Source organism: Acomys minous (genome assembly GCF_964271855.1).
Source record: "Acomys minous genome assembly, chromosome: 7".
Taxonomy (NCBI): Eukaryota; Metazoa; Chordata; class Mammalia; order Rodentia; family Muridae; genus Acomys; species Acomys minous.
Window position 1 is genome coordinate 77328134 of NC_140488.1, and position 25537 is coordinate 77353670.

General features: G+C 41.0%; 1 protein-coding gene across 4 annotated transcripts in view; it reads left to right on the forward strand.

Moving 5' to 3' along the window:
- Positions 1-25293, forward strand: part of OPHN1 (oligophrenin 1) — a gene marked incomplete at its 3' end in the record, with an annotated part of 303761 nt that extends 278468 nt beyond the window's left edge. For 3 of the 4 annotated variants that reach the window (XM_084791065.1, XM_084791062.1, XM_084791063.1), the window contains exons 22-25: positions 9734-9899; positions 10942-10992; positions 14811-14852; positions 15983-25293. In XM_084791065.1, coding sequence (XP_084647191.1) covers positions 9734-9899; positions 10942-10992; positions 14811-14844 — 251 coding nt within the window. Of the gene's footprint in view, positions 1-9733; positions 9900-10941; positions 10997-14810; positions 14853-15982 lie in introns of those variants that run through there. The other variant, XM_084791064.1, reaches the window with a different exon arrangement.
- Positions 25294-25537: the final 244 nt, after the last annotated feature.

Sequence of the window (25537 nt, forward strand, 5' to 3'; positions counted from 1 at the left end):
GTCTTATATCTTTAAGATGGGAAAAAGGATCACCTACCAATAATGTGTAGGATTAAAAGGGATAACAAACAAAATACCTGGCTCATAATCCAAAGATGAACTATGTTATGAATTCTCTCCCTCAGTCATGTTTTCCCTCCCTACAATTTGCCTCTGTGGGAGGCAGCCAGCAAAGGCCAGACATCTCTGGAGACATCTGCTTCAGTTTAGAAGTCATATATTGATCATCACATTAACCAAGAAGAGAGTTGGGTAACTGCACTTCTACCCCCATGGTAAACTTTGCCCTGCCCATCATCAAGCCAGATCCTGTCTGCTCAGCACACACAGTAACTTTGAGCTTTCCACATCAATTCTGCCTCCAACATCTTTGGATCTAGAATTCAATCCCAGTGCCATCCTTCCTGTTGCTTCTCTCACACTCCTGTCCTTTGGTCTTCTGGCAGCAGCAGCTGTGAGCTAATGGCATCAGTTAATAGAAGAACTGATCTGACTTGTCCAGAGTCGTCCAGGCTCTCTGAGTGTGAGCTTCAGCATTGCCAGACTTCCCCCCACCTCTTAAATCAGTTAGCAACAAGCTGATGTGGCACAGTTTTCCTCAAAGCCTCTGGCCTCCAGCTTGCCAGAACCAGGATAGGTTGAGCCATGATAGAAGCCTAGCCAAATCTCTAATATATTTGTCTCTTTACAGCTTTCCCACCTATCACTTCACCTCTATTTCCCTCTCTCCCACCCTAACTTCGTCTCTGCTCGTGGTAAATTTCTGGACACCAGAAGAGTTATCAGTTAATTAGTTGCTGCAAATAGTTCTTCCCCTGAACTGCAGCTGATGATTAACCCCATGTGCTAACGAGCAACCCAAATGGCAGACGTGGGGAGAAAGTTGTCTCTTCTGCTCACAGCCTCTAACTAAACAGTCGTTATTCTTTTTCAGCTTTGTTGTTGAAAATGCTTCATGGCTTCAGTTATTCTAAATGTGCCACTGCCCTACCCTGTCCCCACATTTACCCCTTTCACTGATCTAGAATGCGAAAGAACTCCATCATTCTCCACATGTTTTCCCAATGCAATTAGAAATATCACAGGCGTGGGACATGTTAAATAGCTTACTTCCATGACAATCAACTAGCTTAGTAATACCCACTGTATTGTGCTGATGGAATTTTATTCAGAAACCTTTTGTATTCCAGGCATGTGCCAGGAGGCTTTTTCTTCTTCATTGTATATTCATAGTGTCAGTAAGCCTGTGAGGTGGGTTTTACCCTACCCATTTCAAAGATAGAAAAACTGACTCAGACATGAAACTTGCCAAGATTGGGTTATAAGATGCAAAGATGTTGCTGGAAACTAGGCTTCTTTGATCTTTGGGATACTTTATAACACACATTTAATTTTAAAGATTTATTTTTATTTCGTGTATATGAATACTTACCTCCATGTATGTTTGTATCATGTATGTGCCTTGTGCTCATGGAAGCCAGAAGCAAGTCTTGAGTCCTTTGGAACTGAAGCTGTAGATGGGTGAGAGCCATGGCGTGAGGGTGGGGATCCAAATCTGATTCCTTCACAAGAGCAGCAAGTATTTTTTAGCCATAGAACCATCTTTCCAACCCTACAGTCTTTTTTTTTTCTTTGTAATTTTCAACCTTAGCCCCCTTCTTTTCTGTTAGGCACTTACTTTGGGGTATACAAAATTAGCATGTCTCCTTTTGACCATTTGATGTTGTCTTTTAAGTTAATTTTTAAGTTAGCATATAAATTAATGGCACCTTCATACATATGTCATGTATTTCTCTTTTATTGTCCTTCCCTGAGTCTCTTCCAGCTAGCCCCCTTTTTTCCCCCAGTTAGCCCTCCCTTCTTCTTTCCTTTTACATTTATTCCATTATCTTCTATATTTCCCGTTTCCCTTAGAAATCTCTTTCTGCATTCTCCCAACTTTCTGTTTTGTGCCCCCTACACACATAGATAAATTCCTTTCCGCTGCACATACATCTATTGAAATCTAGGTTCTATATGTAATGCTACTTTTTCTTATGAGTTCTGACTTTACAAAAATGCAAATGTCTAGCTTCTACAAAAAGATTTAGGACCATTTGGGACGATGAAGAGGATAGAAGCTATATGCCTTTTGCTTAGATACACTTGCACACTTATTCAGACATCACACTAAGAAAGGGGAAAGACCAAGATGAAAAGCTGTGATCCTGCTTTCCCACTGTTCATGGTGAGAATGGCTCATAGGTTATAACTGTTCCAGATATGTTCTTGAGGGGTGTTGAAAGAATTCCAGGAAGAGCATGGGGTAAGAAGCCCTTCATTCTTCTTGCAGTATTGGCATTAAACTGTGTAGTATGCCACATATAGGGGCCCTATGGCATGTCAGTTTAACAGCCCCTGCTTAGCTGCTTTCCTCTATCTGATGATAGCTCCTGGGCTTGGAGGAAGGATGCTTGCAAGACCTTTCAGTCACACAGCCATCAATTCTTCACTGGGGTGACTAATGCTGTAAGTGGCATTTGTATCTGCTCTAAAAGTATTAGGAACAGACTTGCTCCTACAGTAATGGGCGTTGCTGGCCATTATCCACATTTTCTTGTTTGGACTTATTATGCCTTAGTAATCTACTGTTTGGTTTTCACTCTCTGCCTTTCCTGGAGTCTAACTGCAAAGTGTTCCATAAGGATAATTAATGGCTAAGGGGCAAGGAAGGCTCTATGATGGCCATGGAGGAGTGTCATAGAAAGCAAGAAAGCATTGTGGAAGACTTGGGGGGCTATTAGAAGAAACAGTCTTCTCCCTGCTCTGTACCCCAAGGTTGGGTACAGACGAGTTCAGGGAAAGGTCCAGGAAAGTTGCTTAAAGTAAAAAACTGATGACTGTTGTGTTTCCATAAATCTGCACATGTGAAGAACACATGTCACCATCATTTGACAGAGGATAAGGAAGGAAATAGCAAAATGATTTTGAATAGAGCAATCAAATTTGTAGTGAAACCCATGTTTTGGACCAAGATTCAAAAATAAATCTAAAAATTGCAATTTGGTGGAATACCATAGGCTAGAGAGAAGTTGTGGTTCAAACCCCATTACTTTCCTTGATGTGTGTTTTAAATTTGACTATGTCTCTGTGGGATTTCAGGTAGATCATAACCTCCCTGAACCTCTCATTTGTATAAGAGGATCATAATTGTGCCCATTGGATTGCTATAACAAGGAAGAAGGACATGTATATACCTGTCCCATTCCAACTACCTTGTAAAAGGAAGTAGTTGTTTGGCTTTGATGGCAGGCTGTTGTAATTAGGTCAGCTTTACTTTTTATTCTCCCACTCTAAGTAGTGTGGGATAGCACCTCAATTACAGGCAAGGTGTGTGTGTGTGTGTGTGTGTGTGTGTGTGTGTGTGTGTGTGTGTGTAGGTATATGTGGTCTATAAAGCACCTAGTTACATAGTAGAGACTCGAGAAGTGGCAGACTACAAGACAGGGGGCATCTGCTTTTCTGTATTCTAGAGCCTCAGAGAAACCTCAAACCTAAAATTCGGGCATAAGAAAACAGCTCAGAACTAGGTTTTTTTGTTTTCAGCCTGCCTATAAATGTGATAAACACCCAGAAAGAAACAACAGCAACACCATTGTAAAGGGAAGGGGCAAAAAAGTATTTTTAGCTTGTCCTAGTCCAATTCAAGTCTAGTTTGGTCCATGGATGTTCTGACAGTCCTACTCCAAGATATTTTTCCATACCTCACTTCTTTGAGCACCACGTCTGGTCCTCTAATATGACTGCTGAGTCACAGTACTCTCACTTACTTCTCATGTCTATCACTTTTCATCCAAGTTTGGCTTTCTGACCCCAGGGAGACTGTGTCAGATCGTTTGCATGCATTCCTTGTTGGATACAAATGCTCTCACAAAATTCCCAGTATATGGAGTACTTTAGGTATCCGAATACTCTTGAAGCTTGGGGATATTATGTTTTTGTGTCACACAAAGCTCAGTTGGAAGCCTAAAAAGGGAAAGCTTTCTTCGCTGTCCTTCTAAAAGACCAAACTGCATTTTTCTTTACTCAATAAATATTTGTTGAATATCTGCCAGTTACACGCAGAGCAATTTACTTGGGTCTCTGGGGAATACCGAGATGATTCCCACCTGGATCTTGCTCTTAAGTTGCTCCCATTCTAATAGGGGAGAAAAAGCCATGAAAACAAAGAGCCAAAGTACAAGATTCAAAGTACAAGACAACCAGTGCCTTAAGAGCTACAGAAAGGAACTTGGAGAATCTTAAGCTTCCTAAGAGACATGGCACTTAAGAGGATGCAAATTTGGGCATGTGGGAATAGGATAAAGAGCATCGTGGAAAGATGATTAATTGCAAGACATGCACACAGAACAATAAATAATAATGTTTGTCTGGACTGTAGCGTGTGTGAAGAAGAAGAAAGCTACATCAGAAAAGACTGCTGAAGCCAAATGGAAGAGGGTAGTGAATGCCAGCTTAAGCATTTTGGGTGTTTTCTGCCGGCAGCAGGGAGACATGAAATTGAAATCTACTTCTTGAGAGGGAAAAAGGAAGGTGGACAAAAGGACACGAGAGACAGATAAAGACACCGAGGCTTCCAAAGCCTTCCCAAAGCAGCACACAAAAGTCAGCAGAAAGAGGTAAAGGTTTACAGACTGATACCACCTGCTGATTCCTCTGCAAAACAGTCCAGTCTTTATATTTTACTGGCAGAGCAATGAACTGCTGACTTACACAAGCTAGTGTTTCTATGAAGATGAGAATCCAGGTTTCTTGACTCCTTTCTGTGCCTTGCCAGTTTGACATTGTGGCTTAACTGTGACTGAGACAAATTAGAGGCAAGAAAGAACAACACCGGGGTCTTTTAGCCAAGAAAACTCTTTGCTGCTACTTCAAAGAATGACTTGTAATGAATCATCAAGTTGGAGTTTCATATAAAGGCCCTAATCAGACAAACAATTAATGGTGCTTACTTTCCAGGCCCTAGTTAGATGTCCATTTGGGATGAGGCTGTAAAGGTAATGAATGTGGTTCCCATTTTGAGGATGATATCTGCTGTACTCAAGAGAAATGAGCCCCAGCATAGGCATGACGTCAGGTAGAAATATTTTCTGGCTCTGAAAGTACAGTATTCTTCCTATCAAGCTCCATACTCCAGTAACTAGTCAAAATGCGAGATCATTGTCATCTCTGCTCATCTGTGACCTGCAGCAAGGAAACAGTGCCATATGGCTTACACCTTTACAGTTCACGCTGCCCATTGTCAGGTTACCCAGAGAGCATTGAACTACTCATGAGCAACTCTGAGAATGGGATCCATGTACTGATATTTACAGGTTTGCACATGTTCTAATGTGTAGCCAGGGTTGAAAGGCACTGAACCACTGATAACTGAAACTACATAGGTTTCAGAAAGTACATGCACATGGATCTATTAGTGGTAAACTTGGAAGTTCCTTTTTATTTTGGACTGTGTTCCTCAACAGTAGAAAAATCATAACACTTGTGCAGAATTATGGCCAATCTCAACAATGAAAAATGTGTTAAAAAGCACTAAGTATAGTGTTACTCTCCTTGCAACCGAACCAGTGTTTGATAATAAAAGTAGCTAGAGCTGAAACTGTGTGAGGCCCTGGGATTAATCCCTATACTGCAAAATTAGTCAGTAAAAGTAAATAGTAACTACAGTTGTATTCGTCATTTTTCTTACTGTTATTGTTATTATCATTTGCAAGTTCATATTGCTACTACTAACAATACAGCAGACACCAGGGAAAGAAATAGATATGAACACAGAAGATAAGAATTTCAATCATTACTCTATCACAATCTAATCATATAAGTAAAGGCTAAATGGACGTACCCGTCTGAGCCTCAGTCTCCTTCACTGTAAACTGGAAATGGCATGAAGTCTCCATTCTTTCCTTCTCAGCTTACTACGAAAATTATCTGGGAGCCTGTTTCAAACAGTATAAACTTGTTAGGAAAAAGTGATGATTATTGCTTCAATTCTTTTTTTTTTTCTAATGCAATTGTAGAAAATCAGCCTGATATTAAGGGAGAACAGCATGTCCATAAATGTCAAGATAGAGCCTAGATGGGAGATAGATGTTCTGTCTGTATGCAGGAATAATGTTTTTCTCACTCCTCTACTGCTACGCCACTGATGCTGTACTATCACAGTCACTTGAACCTCTTCTCTACCTTTCCCCCTAAGCTTTCTCACAGGATAAACTTTTTAATATGTAGGTCAGATTTGAGCTGGCTCTTATAAAACAAAAATTATATTATTTTTATTAATTGCTTTAGAATTGCACACTTACAGGTTCTTTTTTTTTCATCATATTTACCGTCTGACTCCCTGTAACTCCTTCCAGATCCCTCCATCCTCTCACCCCTTCCAAATTTGTTTCCTCTTTTCTGTTTTTCTTATATCCACTGAGTCTGCTGTATGTGTCCCACATAATCCTGAATGTGGGGACCATCCACTAGAATGTGTTTGCCATATCAAGGGCCACACTGTAAAGAAAACTGACTCTCCCTTCTCTAGCCGCTCTCTGTGGGTTGTCAGTATCTCCTCAGCTAGGTGTGGGTTTACTTGTCCCTCCTTTCTCCATCCTGGAATGTTGACTAACTTGATGTTATGCAAGTCTTGCACATACAACCACAGCTGCTGTGGATTCATGAGTGCAACAGTCTTTCAATGTCCAAAAGAAACTGTATTGCTCTTAGAATCTTTCCATTCTTTCTTCTGCAATAGTCTCTGTGCCTTGCGAAGAGGGAATATGAAACCACAGGCACCTATTTTCAGCATTTTGACTAGTTATGATTTTCTGTGTTACCTTTTATCCACTGAACATGTAAACTGCGTTCATGATGTCTGAGAGCTATATTGATCTGTGTATATAGAAAAACATATTAGAGGTCATTTTAATTCTTTGTCTGTATGCCAAAGTGATAGTAGTAGGCTCACCCCTTGGCCCAGTGAACTTCCCAACTATGGATCTGAGGACATACTTAAAGTACTAGGCATGTGCTTCTTCCTGTGGTGACACAGTCCAATCAGAGAGTAGTTGGTTACCCCTGTAACTTCACGCCTTTATTGCACCTATGAGCATAACTTTCCAGGCCAGTTTCTATTTTAGTTTATAGGTGTGACTGCTGATAATTTCCCTATCCCAGAAGCTTACATAGAACCTTCTGGTATTATGAAAATTATCCATCAGGGATGAGGCTTCCTTATCAGTACTAAGTTGATTTCCACATTCTCTGTGCCCAAAGCATGTGATATCTTCAGCAATAGGGTCTTATCAAGTTGTGGTGGGAAACCAAGAGTAATGGCAATAGACTATGTTGTTCTTGGGTCTCCAAGGTACCTGTGACTAACAAATTGAGGTAAGGTATCTCATACCTGGCACTGGGCCATTTATTTGGTAACCTGTGACATCTGAGAAGAACTTTATTTCCTGTGTATGGTAGCTTCAATTAAATTATTTATTTAGGAAACTTATAAAATCGTAGATATCCATATGATCTTTTCAGACATCCTTAGTGTTACATTTCCCCCCTTCCACCCACTCTTAAGGAATGGATATAGTACAGATGATGTGAGCTCAGGGGTCCATAGAAGGAAAAAAGCAGAATAGTCTTACACTTACTTACCCCTGCCTGTTTGCCTCATTTGAAGCCACCTCCTTAAGGAGGTTCTTTGATGCTTATCATCTTCTTTGAGGTAGGCTGGGTGTTGCCAGGAGTTAATCTGTCTCGTTGTCAATGAATCTTTAAAATAATAAAAACATCTTTAAATGCTATATTCTGTATGTCTCTGTAACTTAGGCAAGCCTGAAACTCACTATGTAGATCAAGTTCAGGCTCCTGTGTGCTGGGATTACAGATGTGAGCTACTATGCCCAGATTTATAGATTCATTTTTTCTTTATATTATTTCATATAGATATTTTTGTCTTGGCCTTGTCAAAATTCTTGTCAGTTTATATGTAATATGTATTGGTTAATTGCTTGTATGAATAAATTGTTTGTTTAGCTTTTGTGGTTGAGTCTGACATTTTGCTATTAGGATGTTTTTTGTGCCAATTGGTTTTTCTTATTTTTATGTTGGATGAATTCCTCTGTGCTTTTTCTTCATAGTGGAATTACTGGATAAACAAGTATGAATTACTGCCTATGCATGATTTTATATTTCATCCAGATTGTTCCAGAATGCCTGATGGGTATCTAGATAGAGTAATTCCAATTTATAGACCCACCAGCAGTGTGTGAATACATCTGTTTTGCCCTAATATTGCCAGGACCATTTCATAGAAACTATATATTTATTTCTTCTGAGTAATCTGTAAGCCAGAAGTGTGGAGGTAGGAAGGAAGATGATTAGGAGAATATTTTAATGCTGAAAGGTACCTGGGATGTTTTGAGATTTACTTTATTTTTAATTTTGTGTCCATATGTATGTAGATGTACACATGAGTGCAGTTGCCCAGAGTTCAGAGGAGAATGTCGGATCACCTGGAACTGGAGTTAAAGGTGCTTATGAGTCTCCTGACATGGGTGCAGGGAAGCTGACTTGGGTGCTCAGCAAAAGCACTTAGTATTTTCAGCTGCTTAGCCACTTCTCCAGGCTCAGGAGCTGAATTTTAGTGGTGATGAATTTATCAACTTCAAGTTCCTCATCAATCACCTACCATGTAGCGGGCACTGTAGGAAACATTCTGGTTCCTACCTTCATCCCTTCCATTTCTGTAAACCTGAATTATGTTGCTGCTCTCAATTATAAAGCCAGGCAAATGTAGAGTTAGGAAATTCATAACAAACAGAGAAGGTACATGAAGTTTATACAACCCGACTTTATAAATGTAGGCTTTCAAAAGGTCAGCAGCCAGAAGAATTTTATGCTTCCCACATCGAAAAGCTTTTGTATGCTGACTGAGTTGAGGTGTCACTGCTCTGGCACACTGCTCTAAAAAGGCCAGACAATCTCCTTGAAAGTGGAGCTTCCATGGGAGAATTGGTGCCAAAGGGTAAATTGGCCTAAGAGATGTTCTTTTGGTCAATGTAAGGACCAAGGTTGGCCGGGGAGACGGACATGCAGCTGCATGGCTCCCACGTCAAAAACCCTTTGTATGCCGTTATAGAGAGTTTGAGGTGGCTGCTCAGGTAAACTGTCTATTTCATCTTCTCATTTGGGAAGCTGCCAACCTGTACTTCCTGTCTATTCAGGTAATTAATTTTATTCCTTCTCAAGTCTCTGATGGGCTTGAAGACCAGAGAGTTTAGTTGTTTAGGAGTTAAGATGTTTTTAGGTCTAGATAGATGTTTTAAATTGATAGAAATGAGATATGATAGATGCTGGTTTACATTCAGAATTTTAGACTCAACAAGATAATAAAGATGTTTTCCTCAAGGCTAAAACTGTATGAATGTAACATTGATAAAATTCCTGATTGTTTCATGGTTCTTCTTCTTATAGGTAGTCTATTGCATATATGTGTAATAATATAAATATATATGTAAAATTAAAAAAAATTTAATAATAAAAAAGAAAAATACATAACAAAAACCAAAGGAGAGTTGTTGTTAGCCCAAAAAAAAAATGGTGTCAGAGAAGATGGCCCAGGCAACCCCAGTTCAGGTACCTACTAATGCTTTGAGTTCTCTTTGGCTGGCTATTCATGCCCTGGATATTTTTTGTTTTGTTTTAGGAGATACCGACTGTTTCAGCAAAGTTCGGCCCCCAGGAGAAAAGCAAACAATCATTCGTCCTCCAGTGAGGCCCCCAGACCCTCCTTGTCGGGCCAGTACTTCACAAAAGTCAGAGGCAAAGCCAGAAACAGTGGCGAGCAATGCAGGGGAAATCCCATCATCTGTGTAAGTAATGTTCTCCTTCAACTTGAACTAAGGCCTGTGCTGGCCACTACAAGTGCATTCAGGATCACTATCTCTGCTTTCTATGTGTATACAGCACATGACTCTGGAGCATCATAATCTAGGCAACTATCCATTATCATCCCTGTCTGAAGTATTGCATTCAACACCCAAAGCTGTGTTATTTCACTAAAGAGGAAAACGTCTGCAAAGCCTTATATAAAGACCAATTTTCTGAGCTGCCCTGATAATCTGCAAACTAAAAAACTACTTTCAGGTTTTTTTTGCTCTAGGAATCTTTTTCTTATTTTGCATTATTGCTACTGGTTTTAAAGTAATTTAATGAACACATTTTGGTTGGGGAGGTCATTGTACTCATGCTTGGAGCTTTTTTCTTTCTTGCTTGGAAGGAAAGGATACATTTATAAAAAAAAAAGCCTTCCAAAATGATTCAGGTCCACTAAGTATCCTCTCACAGGACAGGAGGTGAGCTGATGACCAGAGGCCTTCTGGTGACTGGGCAGTAAGCTGGGGCGCCAGAAAGAAGCACAGCCAACGGACCCGCATTCCTTCACCATAACCAGCCTGACTGGGCCCTTCCTCTTTCTTAGACTCTCACCTCCTGATCTTTCTTTTTCTTGTGCTTCTTGTTTTCCATCATTGTAAAATTGGGGTAAGAACAAAGCCTCCACAACTTCAGCTCAATTAGCAATGCATATTTACACAATGCCCTGAACCACATTTTGAAACAGCAGATTGTTTTCATTTTTTGAAAAGACACGTCTGAGTGGGCCACAGACTTGGACCATTCTGGATCAATAAGGAGTAAAGACTGTTTATTTGTTGCCTTGGGGTACCTATAGCTTCTGAGCCATTCCTCATTGTGATATATGGTTTCTACCAAATCCTTACCGTTCTGCCAGCAAGAGTAAGGCCTGGTGTTGGTGACTTATCCAGTATGGAGGGTCATGTCCTTTCCATTGGTCCTTGGTGCTCACATGTTTTCCACTACAATTCATCAGACTTGGTTTGATTCTACTTGCAGGGTGGCATCCAGGACCAGATTCTTCGAAACAGCTTCCCGGAAAACTGGAAGGTAAGAGTCAGGAGACAGAAGAGAAAGCAAGTGCAGTTTTGAATAAATGCATCAAGAGCGTCCCACCAGTTCCTGCTCTTCCCATCTTTTCTGTTTCTCTGCAGTTCTTGTTCTTTCTCTCCCCTCTCTTTTCCCTTTCCCTCTTCCACTCCTTCTGCAGTTATTGTAGATCAGCATCTATTTCTCATCTGTGTCCTATCTTTTTCTTGCACTAGTTCTTACTTGCGTCCCTACAATTCTATTTCTTTCTGAATATTTTTTGTTTTTCTCTGCCTGTGTACTCTTTACGCTTCCCTTCTTGTTTTTCTTAACTTGTGTATTCCTTGATCTATTGTCTCTTTCCTTAATCATTTCCATTTGTCTTCCATTTCTCTTTCAGAGACATGCATGTGCACATATAAACACTGTTGTATATACACATGGCCTATCCTAGTTAGGGTTACTATTGCTGCAGTGAAACACCATGACCAAGGCAAATTATGGAGAAAGGGTTTAGTTGGCTTAAACTGCATCACTTTCATCATTGAAGGAAGTCAGGGCAGGAACCTGGAGGTAGCATTTGATGCAGAGGCTTGCTCCTCATGGCTTACTCATCATGCTTTCTTATAGGACCAGGACCACCACCCCAGGGGTGGCAGCACTCACAGGGCCCTTCCCCATCAAGCACTAATTAAGAAAATGCTCCACAGTCTTGTCTTATAGAGGCATTTTCTCAATTAAGGGTCCCTCTTCTCATGACTGCAGCTTGTGTCAAATTTACATAAAACTACAAAAGCACAGGTCCCAAGCTATTTTGACAAAAACTTTAAACCCAATGAAGGTCTTTTGTTTTGGTTTTTCAAGACAGGCTTTCTCTGTGTAGCCCTGGCTGGCCTCGAACTCACAGTGATCCTCCTGCCTCTGCCTCTGGAGTGCTGGGATTAAAGGCGTGCGCCACCTCGCCTAGCTGTAATGAAAATCTTTTTGTTGTTATTTCACTTATTTAGACTTCATAGTATATAAGGTCAGTTGACAAAGGCAATGAGAATATAACATTCTATTATCTGTGGATTTGGAATAAGTGTGAATAGCTGGCTCAATCAATGATTATCAAACTGACTATCCATCTAAATCTCTTGGAAAATTGTAAAAAAAAAAAAAATCCCAGATCGCTGGCTTCTACTCTAGGTTCACTAAAATTGATCTTTAGACTGAGGCCTGAGATCCCATTTTTCCCTCCTTTTGTCCTTCCCTCCCTGGTTTCCTCTTTCCTTTCTTTCCTTCTGTTCTTCCTTTCTTCCATTTGTTTTTAAAATTTCTCAAATGCTGGTACAAACTGTTCAAGCCCTGGGCATTTGGAAGCATTTGGGCAAAAGCACCTAGAGGAATGATTGCTTTAGTCTTCAGGGTGTTTGCTGTGAGTTTGTTCTGTGTGACTAATCAGAGAGTTTTAAAATTGTTCTTCCTGGCAGAGACCAAGAATGAACTTTTCTATGTAGTCAGTTAAAAGCACAACAGTGCACCTTTACCATCAATGGGGTGAGGATAGGTTTGACATCCTCTTACCAAAACCACGGGACCTAATTATCCAAGATCTGATTCTACATGAAAAGTTACCTTAGTGTAGCTTGGCAGCCACAGGCAGCTCTGGAGTCAGCCAAATTCTGTTTTAAAAAAATAATATCATTCTGCCATAACAGATGAAAGTGAGGTCAAGGCCTTGATCCCTGGGGCTTGGTAAATTAGAGATATGCAGCAAAATTTGAGGGATTGATCTGTATCTGAGGACGTGCTGTCAAGGCTTCAAGAAGAGAGTATTTAAGAGGCAGGAACAAAATCTAGTAGAATTCTTAGTGCAGACTAAGTTTCGTGGGGGAAACTGTAGCCAACCTGATTTTGAGGACATGGAAAGGTTGGTAACATTGCCAATGGGCTGGGATTTGTCAGCCAGTGCTCAGGGCAGACTTAGACCAACCACAAACCTAGAAGGCCTTGGCCCAAGCGGGCACTTCAACCCATGCTGTTCTATCCACACTTTATCTGGGATTCTATAACCTAAACTTAATCATGTTGTCTGTCCTAAGAGTCCATCTTGGAAGGAATGTAAGACTAAAATATGACTGCCTTCAATCTGCCATCATGGCTACTCATAGGTTCTTCTTACTCAGAAGCCATGTAGGAAAAACCATCCCTCCCACCTTGAATCCACTACTCTCACTAGTGTAGCCACATGCTGGCCACTGAGCAAGATGTTGCTCGTTATGTGGCTAATCCCTACATGATCATTGTTGCCTACTTCTTTTATCATTCCAAAGACCAAATGCCAAGTTGTTTAGATATTATCTTGCCCCTTTTAGCTTTCCATTTGTACACTTGACTGTAGCCTTCCATTTTGATAGCATCTGTTCCTTATTCCCTTGCCCTCTTCAGTGATTAAAAAAGAAAACCTCAAAGGAAAAATTATTAGAGCTTTGCCAGGAAAAGCTGAGAGAATATTTCACAACGTAGGACAGCTTCAGAATTGATTAGTGCTCCACTTTGTCTATAATGGAGGGGCGAGGGGAGAAATCTTAGCTGAACATAAGACCAGGAAAATGGATTAGAGCCAGGCTGCAAAGGTCTTGTATGACATATTAAGGTGTTTGCTCTTTGTATTATAGTCTACTGGGGGCAAGTCCTGGAAGATGTTTAAGTGGTGGTGCACATTCTGAGCTGGCTGAGTTGTAAAAAGATCACTCTGGTGGTCAAGATTGGAAGCAAGGAGACCAATTAGGAAACAAATCTTGCTGGCAAGAGTTGATAAAAGTCCTGACCTAAGGCATTGCTGTGGGAATGGAATAAAAGGACAGATTTGAGATCAGTTCAGTCAGACCCTGCTGACTTTTCAAATGTGAGGCATTGTAGAAGTGCTGAGAAAGAAAAGTCTATCTTGGGCAATGTGATAGATAGTACAATGATTAGTCATAAAGCAACAGGGTTTGTGAGGTGGTTTGCTGTGCTCAGTTTCAAACGATGGCTCTGAAGACAGTGTGAGACCTCCTCCAGGTAGAGATTCCAAGTAAGTAACTGAGACTTAATCTAGTTGTCAGTGTGGGACCCTATAGATTTAGCAATAGAACTGTTCGGTATAACTATTGTATTCTATTGTATAGAACTCTAGTGTGGAGCATCCATATATACTGTAATATGAGAAGTGACACTTTGGAATAGTTCCAATATTTGGTGGTAATTGAAACCATGAATAGGAATTAGATAGTTTAGGCAAATAGTTATAAGTGGTTTCAAGAGATGAGAGAAAAATAAAAGGCTGTGCATGTAGCTGTGGGAACCAACTCTTATATGGGATGCTCTGGCCATATTGTGGTGGGATTTATTCTCTGTGCTTGTCTCCTTCCCCGTTTATTCTCAGCTGAGTATAGAAGGCTAATTTGCGGCTGATGTAAGTTCATCAACAGTCCAAGCAGAGCTGGTCTGGCTTTTAGGACAGAGGAGTCTACCTTTTACATGGTACTCTCCCTGGCTTCTTACCCTTCTCACCAGTAGTGATAATCACAGGATGGAAACTGTGCTCTTGGGCCAACTCCTCTATTGTATCTATTCGCCTAAAACATGTTTTGACAAGTGAAAGGTGGCCTCATGACTAGATTACTGGGTTCTCCACCTCTGCCCAACCTAGAAGAAGGGAACTAAATGTAGCAAAAGATCTGAGCAGAATAAATTCCTAGCAAGGAAATTGCCTAACCAGAAAATTTCATTAATCAAGTGACTTTTTTTTTGCCATTAGCCTTTTTAGTCCTAGTTTCGAAGGCTTTATTGAAACCTCTTTCTTTTGCCCACAGTTCTCAAGGAAAACTTCCTGGAGATGAAAGTTGAGGCCAAAGGTATGTTGTTTCTACCAGTCATTACAAAATATTTTTCAAATAAGCCTTTTTTATGACATCTACGATTTTGAAGACTAGAATGCCACATGAGTCCAGAGGCTGGGAACAAAGCCCATTCTCCTTCCCTTCTGTTCTTCCTCAACCACATTATTTTCAGTTTGCTTTTCAATTGAGTTCATGGGGAATGGCTGACCATTGGGCCAAGAACGTTTCCTTTTCCAAGTCTCAACTTCTGTTTGTTAGATGAGATGATGGAACTTTCTAACTCTCAGTTAGAAATCCTCTGAGTCTGTTAGGAAAAGAGCAACTTCCCTTTTGACATTATGACAGATGTCAGCGTGTCTGTAGTGGGACTTCATTCCTTCAGCCCATGTCCCTCTTTCAGTCCTTCCTACCTGAGCCATCATCATCCATAGCCCTTTATATTGTTCTAGCGCACAGAAGTTTCATATCCGTGATCTTATTTGATACATATCACATGCCAGAAGTAAGGAGGATACTATGTGTTCTAACTCAACAAACAAAGGAACTTAAGTTTAGAGTGGATAAGTGACTTGCTAAGGTCACAGGAGACTTGGGGGTCAGGGAAATGTCTTTCTCTGCGTAGAACTTTTGATTGCTTGGTTATCAGATCTCTGGCATAACATGAACCAATATGCACATTAACGAGGTCCAAATAGCTGGAGTTTGGCTTGCCATGCACTCCTTAGCCTTCTATTTTATTCTGGTCAATGCCAGCCCTTCATGGCCCAGGAATAGATAAGGCTCTCCTTATCAGCTTTAAAAGGGAAGGCCTGGTCAAAGGAAGTTTGGAGATACTGAAAGGACCATAAAGGCAGTGGCGACCGTGTAAAGGAGAAGAGTAGGGCGGCAGTCTCAGAAGTTCTACTACCAGGATTTTGCTTCCCCTGTCCATAGTTTTAGGGAATTGAAGGCGTGGTCAAAGGCACAGTTTCTAGTCCTATTTATAGCAGCCTTGGGCCTGTTGCATGGAGTCCTCTGAGGTATAAATCCTTTTTCCAGAGTAAGTCCAGTTACAGAGTAAGTAACTAGAGAGACCCCACTGCTCAATACCTGTTAAATATTTGCCCAGGTGTAGCTGACTTCCTGCTTTCTTCTTTTCCTTTTAGGTTCGAAAGGACTTGGCCTTGAGGGACCCTTTCCTGAAAGGGTCTACTTCAAAGCCTTGTGAGCTATTGGTGCTGAAGAGCAGCTCATTTCTGGTTTTGTATCTTCCATGTCTGGGAAGCTATGAAATAAGGAGCACATGTAATAGACACCTGTGTGTTTCTCCTTTTTATTTTGTCTTCATCTCCCCAGAATCTTTGTTGTGAGCAGCTCCTAGGACACTGGATGGCCAGATTCTCATGCGCTCCAAGCTCTACTGAAGTGAGAAAGCCCACTGGCCTGGTTTGAAGAGGACAGCCTAGTTTTTCCCTCTTCTCTGAACTTGTTTCCTTGAAGGTCATTGGATTCTTCATGATTCAGGGCTAAAGACTGATCTTAGTGTGTGTGTGGGGGGGGAGGTCTTACCTGATCTAAAGACCGCTTGAGTTGGGGGCCATCGTTTACTTTATTTGGAAGGGAGGAGGGATGTTAGCTGAATATTGGAGAATTGTGTCATGTCTCTTTCCGAGGATATGGACACTGACCAGTACCAGATTGGCACCCTGGTACCATGACATGTTACTGAAATCCAATGGGGCCAGGCCGCATGAATGATTCCCAGTGTCCTTCCTACCCCAGTATGGGCTTAGGAAGGTAGCCTTTCTGCTTTCGCCTGCAACTTCTGAGGCCAAATCTGCTAAGCATGTTTTGCATGTCAAAGCCTAGCCTGTCTGGATTTTACTTCCTCCTACTTTCACCCAATAGCTTCCTTTCCAGCAATCAACAAATAAAACAAAACAGAAAACATTTCTTTAAAAAGGGTCAAATGTTAGGAGAAATTGTTAAGCATCACTGAGTCCAAGGAATTGCTGCTCTTGCTTCTTATTTGCCTCTAGCTTATACACTCTTTTATTTCTTGAAAAACAAGCAAACAAAGTTACAAACAAACAAAACCAGATCTTAACCAGGTGCCCATGGATTCTGGAACTCCATGATGCCCCCAAGATGACATATACAATCCCATGAGGGTAATGCCTTTTCTGAGCAGATGGTTCATAACATTCTACTGAATTTCAAATGGGACTGCAACCCAATAAAGGTTAAGAACCACAGCCTTTGAGATAAAAGACTCTTTACAGCCCATAAAGGGTTGGATTAGAAGGAACTTTCAAAAGCATTTATACTAACAACAGCTTAGTTTACACGAAGAGCAAGTTAGCGACCACAACAGGACAAGAGCCCAGGTGTCTGAACTCCTACATAAGGTTCTCTTTAGTACACCACATTTATCTAGGAAGGGGCCTTGTAGGTGGTGGCTTTAATGGCCCTTTTAGGAGGTATTGGCTTTTATCCCCTTTCTTGAGCCTTTCATATTTGCCAGCAAGTAGAAAGTTTCAAGATATAAGCCCCTGGTCCCTTTCATTACTGCTAAAGTCATTGAAAGTGCACTAAAACAAAGGCAGTGCAGCAAGTGAAGAATCTGAGGACTAGACATTTCGGAACCCTGTTTTTCAGAGTGCTAATGCTTCCGTTTCTGTGCAGATGCCTGGGCCACAGCCTCCAAGGCTTGTGGGGCTCTTATTGAGCTCTGGTCTTAGAGCTGTATACTTTGTTAATGAGTGAAACCAAGCAGATGTGCAGAATGTGATCACAGGAGTGGGTCAGTAGGGCTTCAGATCCATGCAAGATTATAAAGACAGTTTGGATCTGTTTTTTTGTGAGGGGAAAATATCATGGTCAGCACTAAAAAAAAATGTTAGAATACAATAGAAAGACAGAGAAAGACATTGCAAGCCCAATAGAAGTTTCTAGAAACTTTGCACTGTGATTGTTGTGTTATATGGGACATGGATGAACACTCAACTGGGGAAGGTAGGGACCACCCATTGTGGAGGCCAGGGAGCAGTGGGGCGGGGTAGTTCAACTTCTTCCGTCAACTCTCTTGAAATAATGAAACAAAGCATCTCCCTTTGGCATTCTGCAGTGAAGCATACTGTCATGAAATAGGATTGGCTTGGCCTGTGCTTGATGCACAGATACTCACAGGTGGTTATCAGCAGAGGTGATGGTGTGAGTGGCAACTCTGGGAAATTAGCAGCAGCACTGGCAAGTTGATGAGAGACCTTCTCTCCCGCTGCCTCTCTCCACCCTCATGGCCCACTCAGGCCCTAAAGCCTCTCCCCTTCCCTTCCCCCAAATAAATCTCTCCATATCAGATCTGTTGCGTCTTTCTATATATTTTAATGATAACAAGAGAACTGTTACGTCTTGAATTGATAGTGACAACAAAAGTGCTAACACTTCTTAAGCACCCACTACACACTAGGTCATTGAAATACCTTATTCTTCAACCCTGATAACAATCATGCAAGTGCTCCTCTTGTACAGATTAAGAAAGTTCCCGGGTTGCATTAGGTTACTGGCTCTCCTACACAGACATAGTAAATACCAGACACGTGATTTACAGCCAACCCTCTCTGCCTTTGCACCCTGTGCAGTTTTCCCTGTGTCATTCTGAGGTAGGTATTTAAACAGCGGCCACATTACCACAAGTGGATTGACACTTGACTCCTGTGTTCCTAACAACTATGGAAAGGAAAGCAGTGAGGGAGGGAAGTGGTACAAGGCCACTGAGTGAGGGAGTAAAATATATGCTGAAAGATAATCCAGGTTGGATTGTCTTTTCTCTCTGAGTTTACCCGTTTGGTAATATTTTTAAAAAGATCACCTAACCTCACCTTGTGAAGTGAAGAGTTTGTTATGATTAGTAGCTGTGAATTCTTTGCCTTAGGCATTTTTTAAAGGGAAAGGCTTTTTCTAGGGCTTGCTGTGCTTTCCCAATGTGTCACAGAGACATCCACACATGTAGGATGGGCGGACAAGTTTGCTGTGCCTCTGTGGAATTTGATGCCCTAGAGTCAAATCCCTACAAAGTTTTTCTGTGGTGAAAGCAAAAATCAGGAGGTCATTTAATAAAAGAAATTTTATTAGCTTTTTGTATTTCAAGTTGAAAAAAAGGTGTTACGGAGTATCCCGCTACCACAGGGCAAAACTAAGTTTCCAATTTAAATAGTGAAATAGTGTCATGTAGCGTACTTATGAAATAATGGGCTACAATAGAGAAGCATCTTTCCCTTTTCAAGACGTTCCTTTATTCTGTAAGAACTACAAAAAAGTAAAGGAATTAGTTCAGCAACTTGTCAAATAATTGCTTTTGAGAGAACATAGATCAGGGAAGCTGTTATTAAAGTAGCAACAGACAAGTGGCCTTGACACATTAGAAGCCTACAAAAGCTTTAGAAACAACAGCAGCAGAAAAACCCTGAGAGAAGCAAGATAACTTGACAAGACATTTTCAATGAAAAAAGGCCTTCATTTTCATAGGGAAATGCAGTACTTTATGTCAAGGACACTAATAGAGGCCTTAAAAGATTGTCTATATGAACTGTGTTTGTGAAATCAGAGAAAAGAATGAGATCCCTGAGCCCACTGATGTGATTTTCAATAAAGTGTGCAGATTCTCTTGTATAAATGCCCCCCCCCATCTGCAGTCTCATCCTGAAAATAATCTTTGAGCCTATCAGGAATGATGGGCCACCCACTACCTACCACTTACGCTTGTAAAAACCTAAAGAGAACTCAGCACAAGTTCTTTTGGCCCTAAAAGTCTTCATCTCTTCTCCATTTTGCAACAGAGCTTTGTCATTCTCTCAGGCCACACAGCACCAAGTGATAGCTGACAATCCTGTGTCGTAGATAAAGAGGCTTAAGGCCCAGCAAGGTAAAAAATGAGTTGTCCATAAGCAGACACTAGAAATTGATCTTTTTAAAAATCCAAGACTGAGAACTAGAGATGACTTTCTATTTACCACACTGGCCCAAAGTAGTAGTGTAAACAAATCCCAGGGCTGGAGAGATGGCTCAGCAGTTAAGAGCACTGGCTGCTCTTCCAGAGTTTGTGAGTTCAATTCCCAGCAACCACATGGTGGCTCACAACCGTATATACATGTAGTCCCATGGGATTCAATGCCCCATTTTAGTATGCAGAAGTACATGGAGACAAAATAGCCATATAGATAACATTCATAACTAGATAGTTGTTTAAAAGAAAATGAAGCCCAAATGTAACTGGCTTTGTTTCCAAACAGGATTAATGATAACATAAGTGCCAGCATTGGCATTACTAGGGGACTTCTTAGAAATGCTGACTCTTGGGATCTACCCTACACATCTGGAGTAAGAATCTGTATTTTAACAAGACCCCACAAGAGAGTTCTATGCACATTAAAATTTTTGAGAAACACTTGGCTTAATCTGAACTCATCTGCTGAGGTTCATAACTTCCTGCTTCTTGCATTGGCTTGCACGTGGCCTGTAACTTTGTTGACAAATGAATGAAGTTTCTCTATGTCCAAGAATAGCAGAGGGAGTCTAGGGAATAAGCCGACTGAAAGTTACTTGGCTGTCAGACTGCAGCGGAAGCGGTTAGAAAGAACTCCTCTCAGGATCTCTCTGGTCACAAGTCAGCCTTTTCACTTCCTCTCTGAGATGCTGAGCACATCCTTCACATTGTCTACCTTTTGTCTCGAATGATCTTTTCAACATTTATACACAGGCCTTGATGTAATAATGAAAATGGACAAGTCTGCTCGTCTTTGGCCAGTTCAGAATTTTCATTTCACATAAGAAAGGCAATACTGGGAGGAATTTTAATCATAGCAAGGCACCATCAACAGAGATTGTAAAAGGCCAGGAGGAGCATAGCTAGTTAACGGGCTGGCAATTAGTTTTCAAATTAAAATATAACAAAGAATGCTGCGGTTCAGCTGCTTCATGCCAGGTACTCGATTTATCAACTCATGCTGTGGCTAAAGCTTTTTTTGCATGATTTAATAAAAAGATGCTGTGCCTCAGGCCTTTTGGGGGATGATTTGGTAGTGGGTGGAAGCACTTATAAACAAAGGGGAATTTCCTGCTTCCTCTCATCTGCTGCTTACCTCTCCGGGTGAGTCTAATGACCATTATTTGAAAGCCAGTGACTAAAAGGTAACTTCTTACAGATAAATAAGCTCAGGGAGAGAAAAGGACTTGCAAGGCCACACATCATAGCTAAGGGTAGAAACTAGGCGTTCATAGTACCAGCAGACAGGACTTTCCTTGGGTTATCTGGATGCCAGCGACTACTCTAGACATCTGCTCCCAACAGCTTGACGCCCCCCCCCTCCGCCCCCGGCAGAAGAGGGCTGCTATGTTTGTCATCCGGGAGTTTTGTTTCTATTAGGCATCCACGTTGCTTTGTTTGACACAGCATAAGAAACAGAATGGGCCTTCGTTCTTTCAACGCCTCCCATGCTGCACTATTTCTCTAGGGAAGAAGAGGCAGGCCTGCTGACCCCCGGTCTTTCTGCTGGGGACTGTCATGAGCTCTAAGTTCTCAATTGCTTCCATTCAATTGTTTCAAAGCAGGGTGATTATTTTTCCTGTTGGAGCACATAACAGTTGCATGACACGACATTTTGCAGAACATCGTAGGTTATTTACATCATCTTGTCCTCACAACAGCCACTTCAGGGAACAAAGTCATTATTTCCCAACTTGAGACACTTGCTGCTCTATTAGGGGACCTGGATTCCCATTTCAGCATCCACAGGGTGGTCCACAACTGTCTGTAACTCCAATTCTAGGGAATCGGCCATAGTCTTCTGGTTTCTGAGGGTACCAGGCAAGCAAGTGGTGCACAAACCTACATTCAGGTAAAACATGCATAAATAGTAAATCCAAAATTTGATTATCCAAAATTCACCACTCCCTCATCCATGTATTTTCATTTCACTGTTTCTGTTGATCACAAGTTTCCTTATAGAATTGCTGGATTCTTCTAGTGCTTACCATCTGAGATGCACACTTCTCCTTTGAGTCCCATCAACGTGGTTGGCATCATTTAGTTTCTTTTGGTAAGACTGAATGAAATCTTCAATATTTTTAGTTTCTTTTTATTTAAAAATTGATATACAGCATATTTGATCATATTCTTTCCCTTCTCTCTCCAACATCTCCCAGACCCTCCCCACCTTCCTGTTCATCCCCATCCGCTTTCATACTCCCTCTCTCTCTCGCAAAACAAAACTCTCATAAAAAAAAAACCCAGTAAGACTTAAAAAAAATAACAAAACAAAACCTCACTTAATCTTTAAACCAACTCCCCAACTGTTCCTTTTGTTTCTGCTTCTGTTTTTCTTTTGTTTCCATTTTGCCTCTTCTCCTTAGGACTCACCTCATAACAATTATTGAATCTGTTAAAATCAAAATTGTTTCCATTTCTTAATAGTGACACCAACCTTATTACATATTAATATTCCTTTTGTAATGAATTACAAATTTGGATATGGAATTAGGGGACATAGTAGATGCTTGCAAAAAGTATGAAATAGCTACCTACAGAATCTCTGCCTTTCGTTTCCCTGAAGATCTGAGGCGCTAAGTGTACTTTCTATTGCCACATCATTTGGTTGTAGCAGTGGACACTTTTCTACTAAATGAAACTGTGCTTTTAAGGTCTTTTAATTTTCCTTGATAATAATTCCTATGAAGTACCCCTCAGCACTAGCCCATTTTATAGAGGAGAAGACTGAGCACAGAATGTTATAAACATTTACCCAAATTCTCATAGTAGAGATACAGTGAATTTAGGATTCAATTCCAGACCATTCTTTTTACTATCTATTGAAAAAATTCTAATTTATTAACATGGAAAAATCCCAATAGGTGGGAAAGAGAGGCAAATTATTTTAAGCATGCTCTAAGCTTGTTCCCTGTGTCCTCACATTTTGGTAACGCAACTAATACAGATGGGATTCTTGAAGAATTCTATAAAATATGGAGACTCCTTAGCTCTTATAAGGCAAAATGGAAGCGCAAACTCTTTGTTCAGAGACTCAACGGAGGTGGGTAAGGTCAAAATGAAGAAGCACCTGGATCGTGTTTTTGAGCAGTATTTTCACGTGAAGGCTTTTCATTAAATATGGGAATCTTCCTATTGAGGTGTGTGTTGTCTGTCACTATAACAAACAGCAGATAATCAACTTTGTTTTGCCTTATTTTTAGGGTTTTCAATTCATGGTCATTTGGAACTATTGCTTTGAGTGGAACATCATGGGAGAAGGGGGTGCACATGGCAAAGCTAAGCCACTATACTCATACTCATGCAGCAAAATAGGACATAATAGCAAGATGCTCAAGTCATACTCTTATCCATGAAAGCCCATCCGTAATGATATGATGACTTCCCATTAGTCCTCACTCATAAAGCAGCCACCACTTTCTAACAGTGTCATAATGGGGACCTAGGCTTCAATATGTGGGCCTTTGGAGAACATTTTATATCCAAAGAGCTTACACTCAAGATCTATTAATTTCTCTGAACTCTATAGTCTGACTATGCAGGCCCTAAGAATTCCTGCCAACATGTCACCTAGACGTGAAGATGAAATGAAAAATTTCTAGCTCTGACAGCGTAGCTATACAGCAGCCTTCTTTCTCTATGACTACCTTTTCCACTAGTATTGTCAATCCTGCATTTATTCCTGGTTTCTTCTTTCCCAACTACTACTCCCCAAAGTACTAGAAGGTGCCATCCTACTACTGTTAATCCCAGACACATCATGATGTGAGGTAGATGGGGCATGACCAGCCTCAATCATGACTGGCCCTCATCTCCTCCTTACACTTAGTATTATCCTGTAAGAGTCAGAATTTTTTCTCACGTCTAGGCCTGAGATTGAGGCAAACTCAATGGACACTGAGTCCCTCTATTATTCCCTTGACTTATTTTCTAGACATTGTTGGTCAGACTCTGACCTTTATGTTCCCATACCCAGAAGCAATGTCTGAATGTCTGTCTGTTTGTCTGTCTCCCCCCCTCTCTCCATTGATCATAATCTTTTCCTTCAGTACTCATGTTTCTCTGGATTTCTATGATTAATAGTAACAGACCTTTTCCCAGCAAATATCAATTGCAAATAGCTTCTGAGACTTTGCATTTACTTCTGCTTTTCAGTTCTTGCATTTTGTGTGGCTTGAATCTGTACAGGTCTTGAGAATGCTGCCACAGTCTCTGTTAGTTCAAATATGAATCAGTCCTGTTGTGTCTGAAAGACACTATTTCCTTGAATCATCCATCACTCTGGCTCCTACAATCTTTCTACCTCATCTTCTACATAAATCCCTAATCCTTGAAAGGAGAGCAGTGATGTAGACATCCCCATTTAGGTCAGTGCTCCAAAGTCTCTATCAGTTTTCTTTAAGTCACTGAGTATTGCAACCACACTCCATGTCAGGCTCATCACAAAACAAACCTTATGGGGTTTCTTATATGTTTTTTGTTTTGTTTTGGCCTAATGGTTTCTTTTGCTTGTTTGTTTGTTTGTTTGTTTGGGTTGAGACAGGCAGAGAAAGAATGTGAGGTTGGGCTGATAAAGAGGTGGGTAGTATCTGGGAGGAGTTGGGGAAGAAGAAAACATGATAGAAATTTATTTCATGAAAAAAGTAACCTTGAGATAGACTGTGTACCTAATAACTGCTGCTGCTGCAAGTCATTCTCACTCAAATATGTGTTTGTTGGCCTTTAATAAGCACTCAGATTTAGTCATTATCACTATTAGAAGTGACAGTGGTATTCTAGGAGCTTTCTAGGATGGAGCCTTCTTTTCATCTACCCTGGTCCAGAGCATTGAGCTCTGCCCACAAGACATTCATAAATGCTGATCACTACCTAGTCTTTTGATTCTTCAATGTGTTTTGACACCTGCTTCAACTGGAAAATTTCAAGTCTCTTAGTCCATGACTAACTATACTAATTCCTACCATCAAACTGTGTCCAGATATGCCCATAGCTGGGTCAGTTAGTTCATGCTTTTCTACCATGGAGAGATTTTCTGGCCATTACTCAGGCCCACATAATTGGCCTTGTGCATTTTCCAACAATGAGACCTTGAGGATTCTTAGGTCAGGAGTGGTGGCTCATGATTTTAATCCCAGCACTCGGGAGGCAGAGGCAGGTGGATCTCTGTGAGTTCGAGGCCAGCCTGGTCTGCCAAAGGGAGTCCAGGACAGCCAAGGCAAACACAGAGAAACCCTGTGTCAAAAAACAAAAACAAACAAACAAACAAAAAACCAAATCTTGGCTGGGCAGTGGTGGTACATGCCTTTAATCCTAGCACTTGGGAGGCAGAGGCAGGTGGATCCCTGTGAGTTCGAGGCCAGCCTGATCTACAAAGCGAGCCCAGGACAGCCAAGGCTACACAGAGAAACCCTGTCTCAAAAAAATAAAACAAAACACGACAAGGGCTCTTTTTTATTATAGCTTAGTTCCTAGTGGTGTGGTATGGGTACTTTCAACCTCCTGAAATCCCACCTGATAAGCTGGGAAGTAACTCTGTTCTCCACACTCTATTCCTTTCTTCTTGTACATTTTGCACTCCTGCTGTCAATAACAGTTGTTCTTTGGTGTTCATGAGCGGGAACTCAGCAAGGGTGTAGCTATGTCCTGGAGAGGAGAAAGGAGATGAGAAATAGTCTAC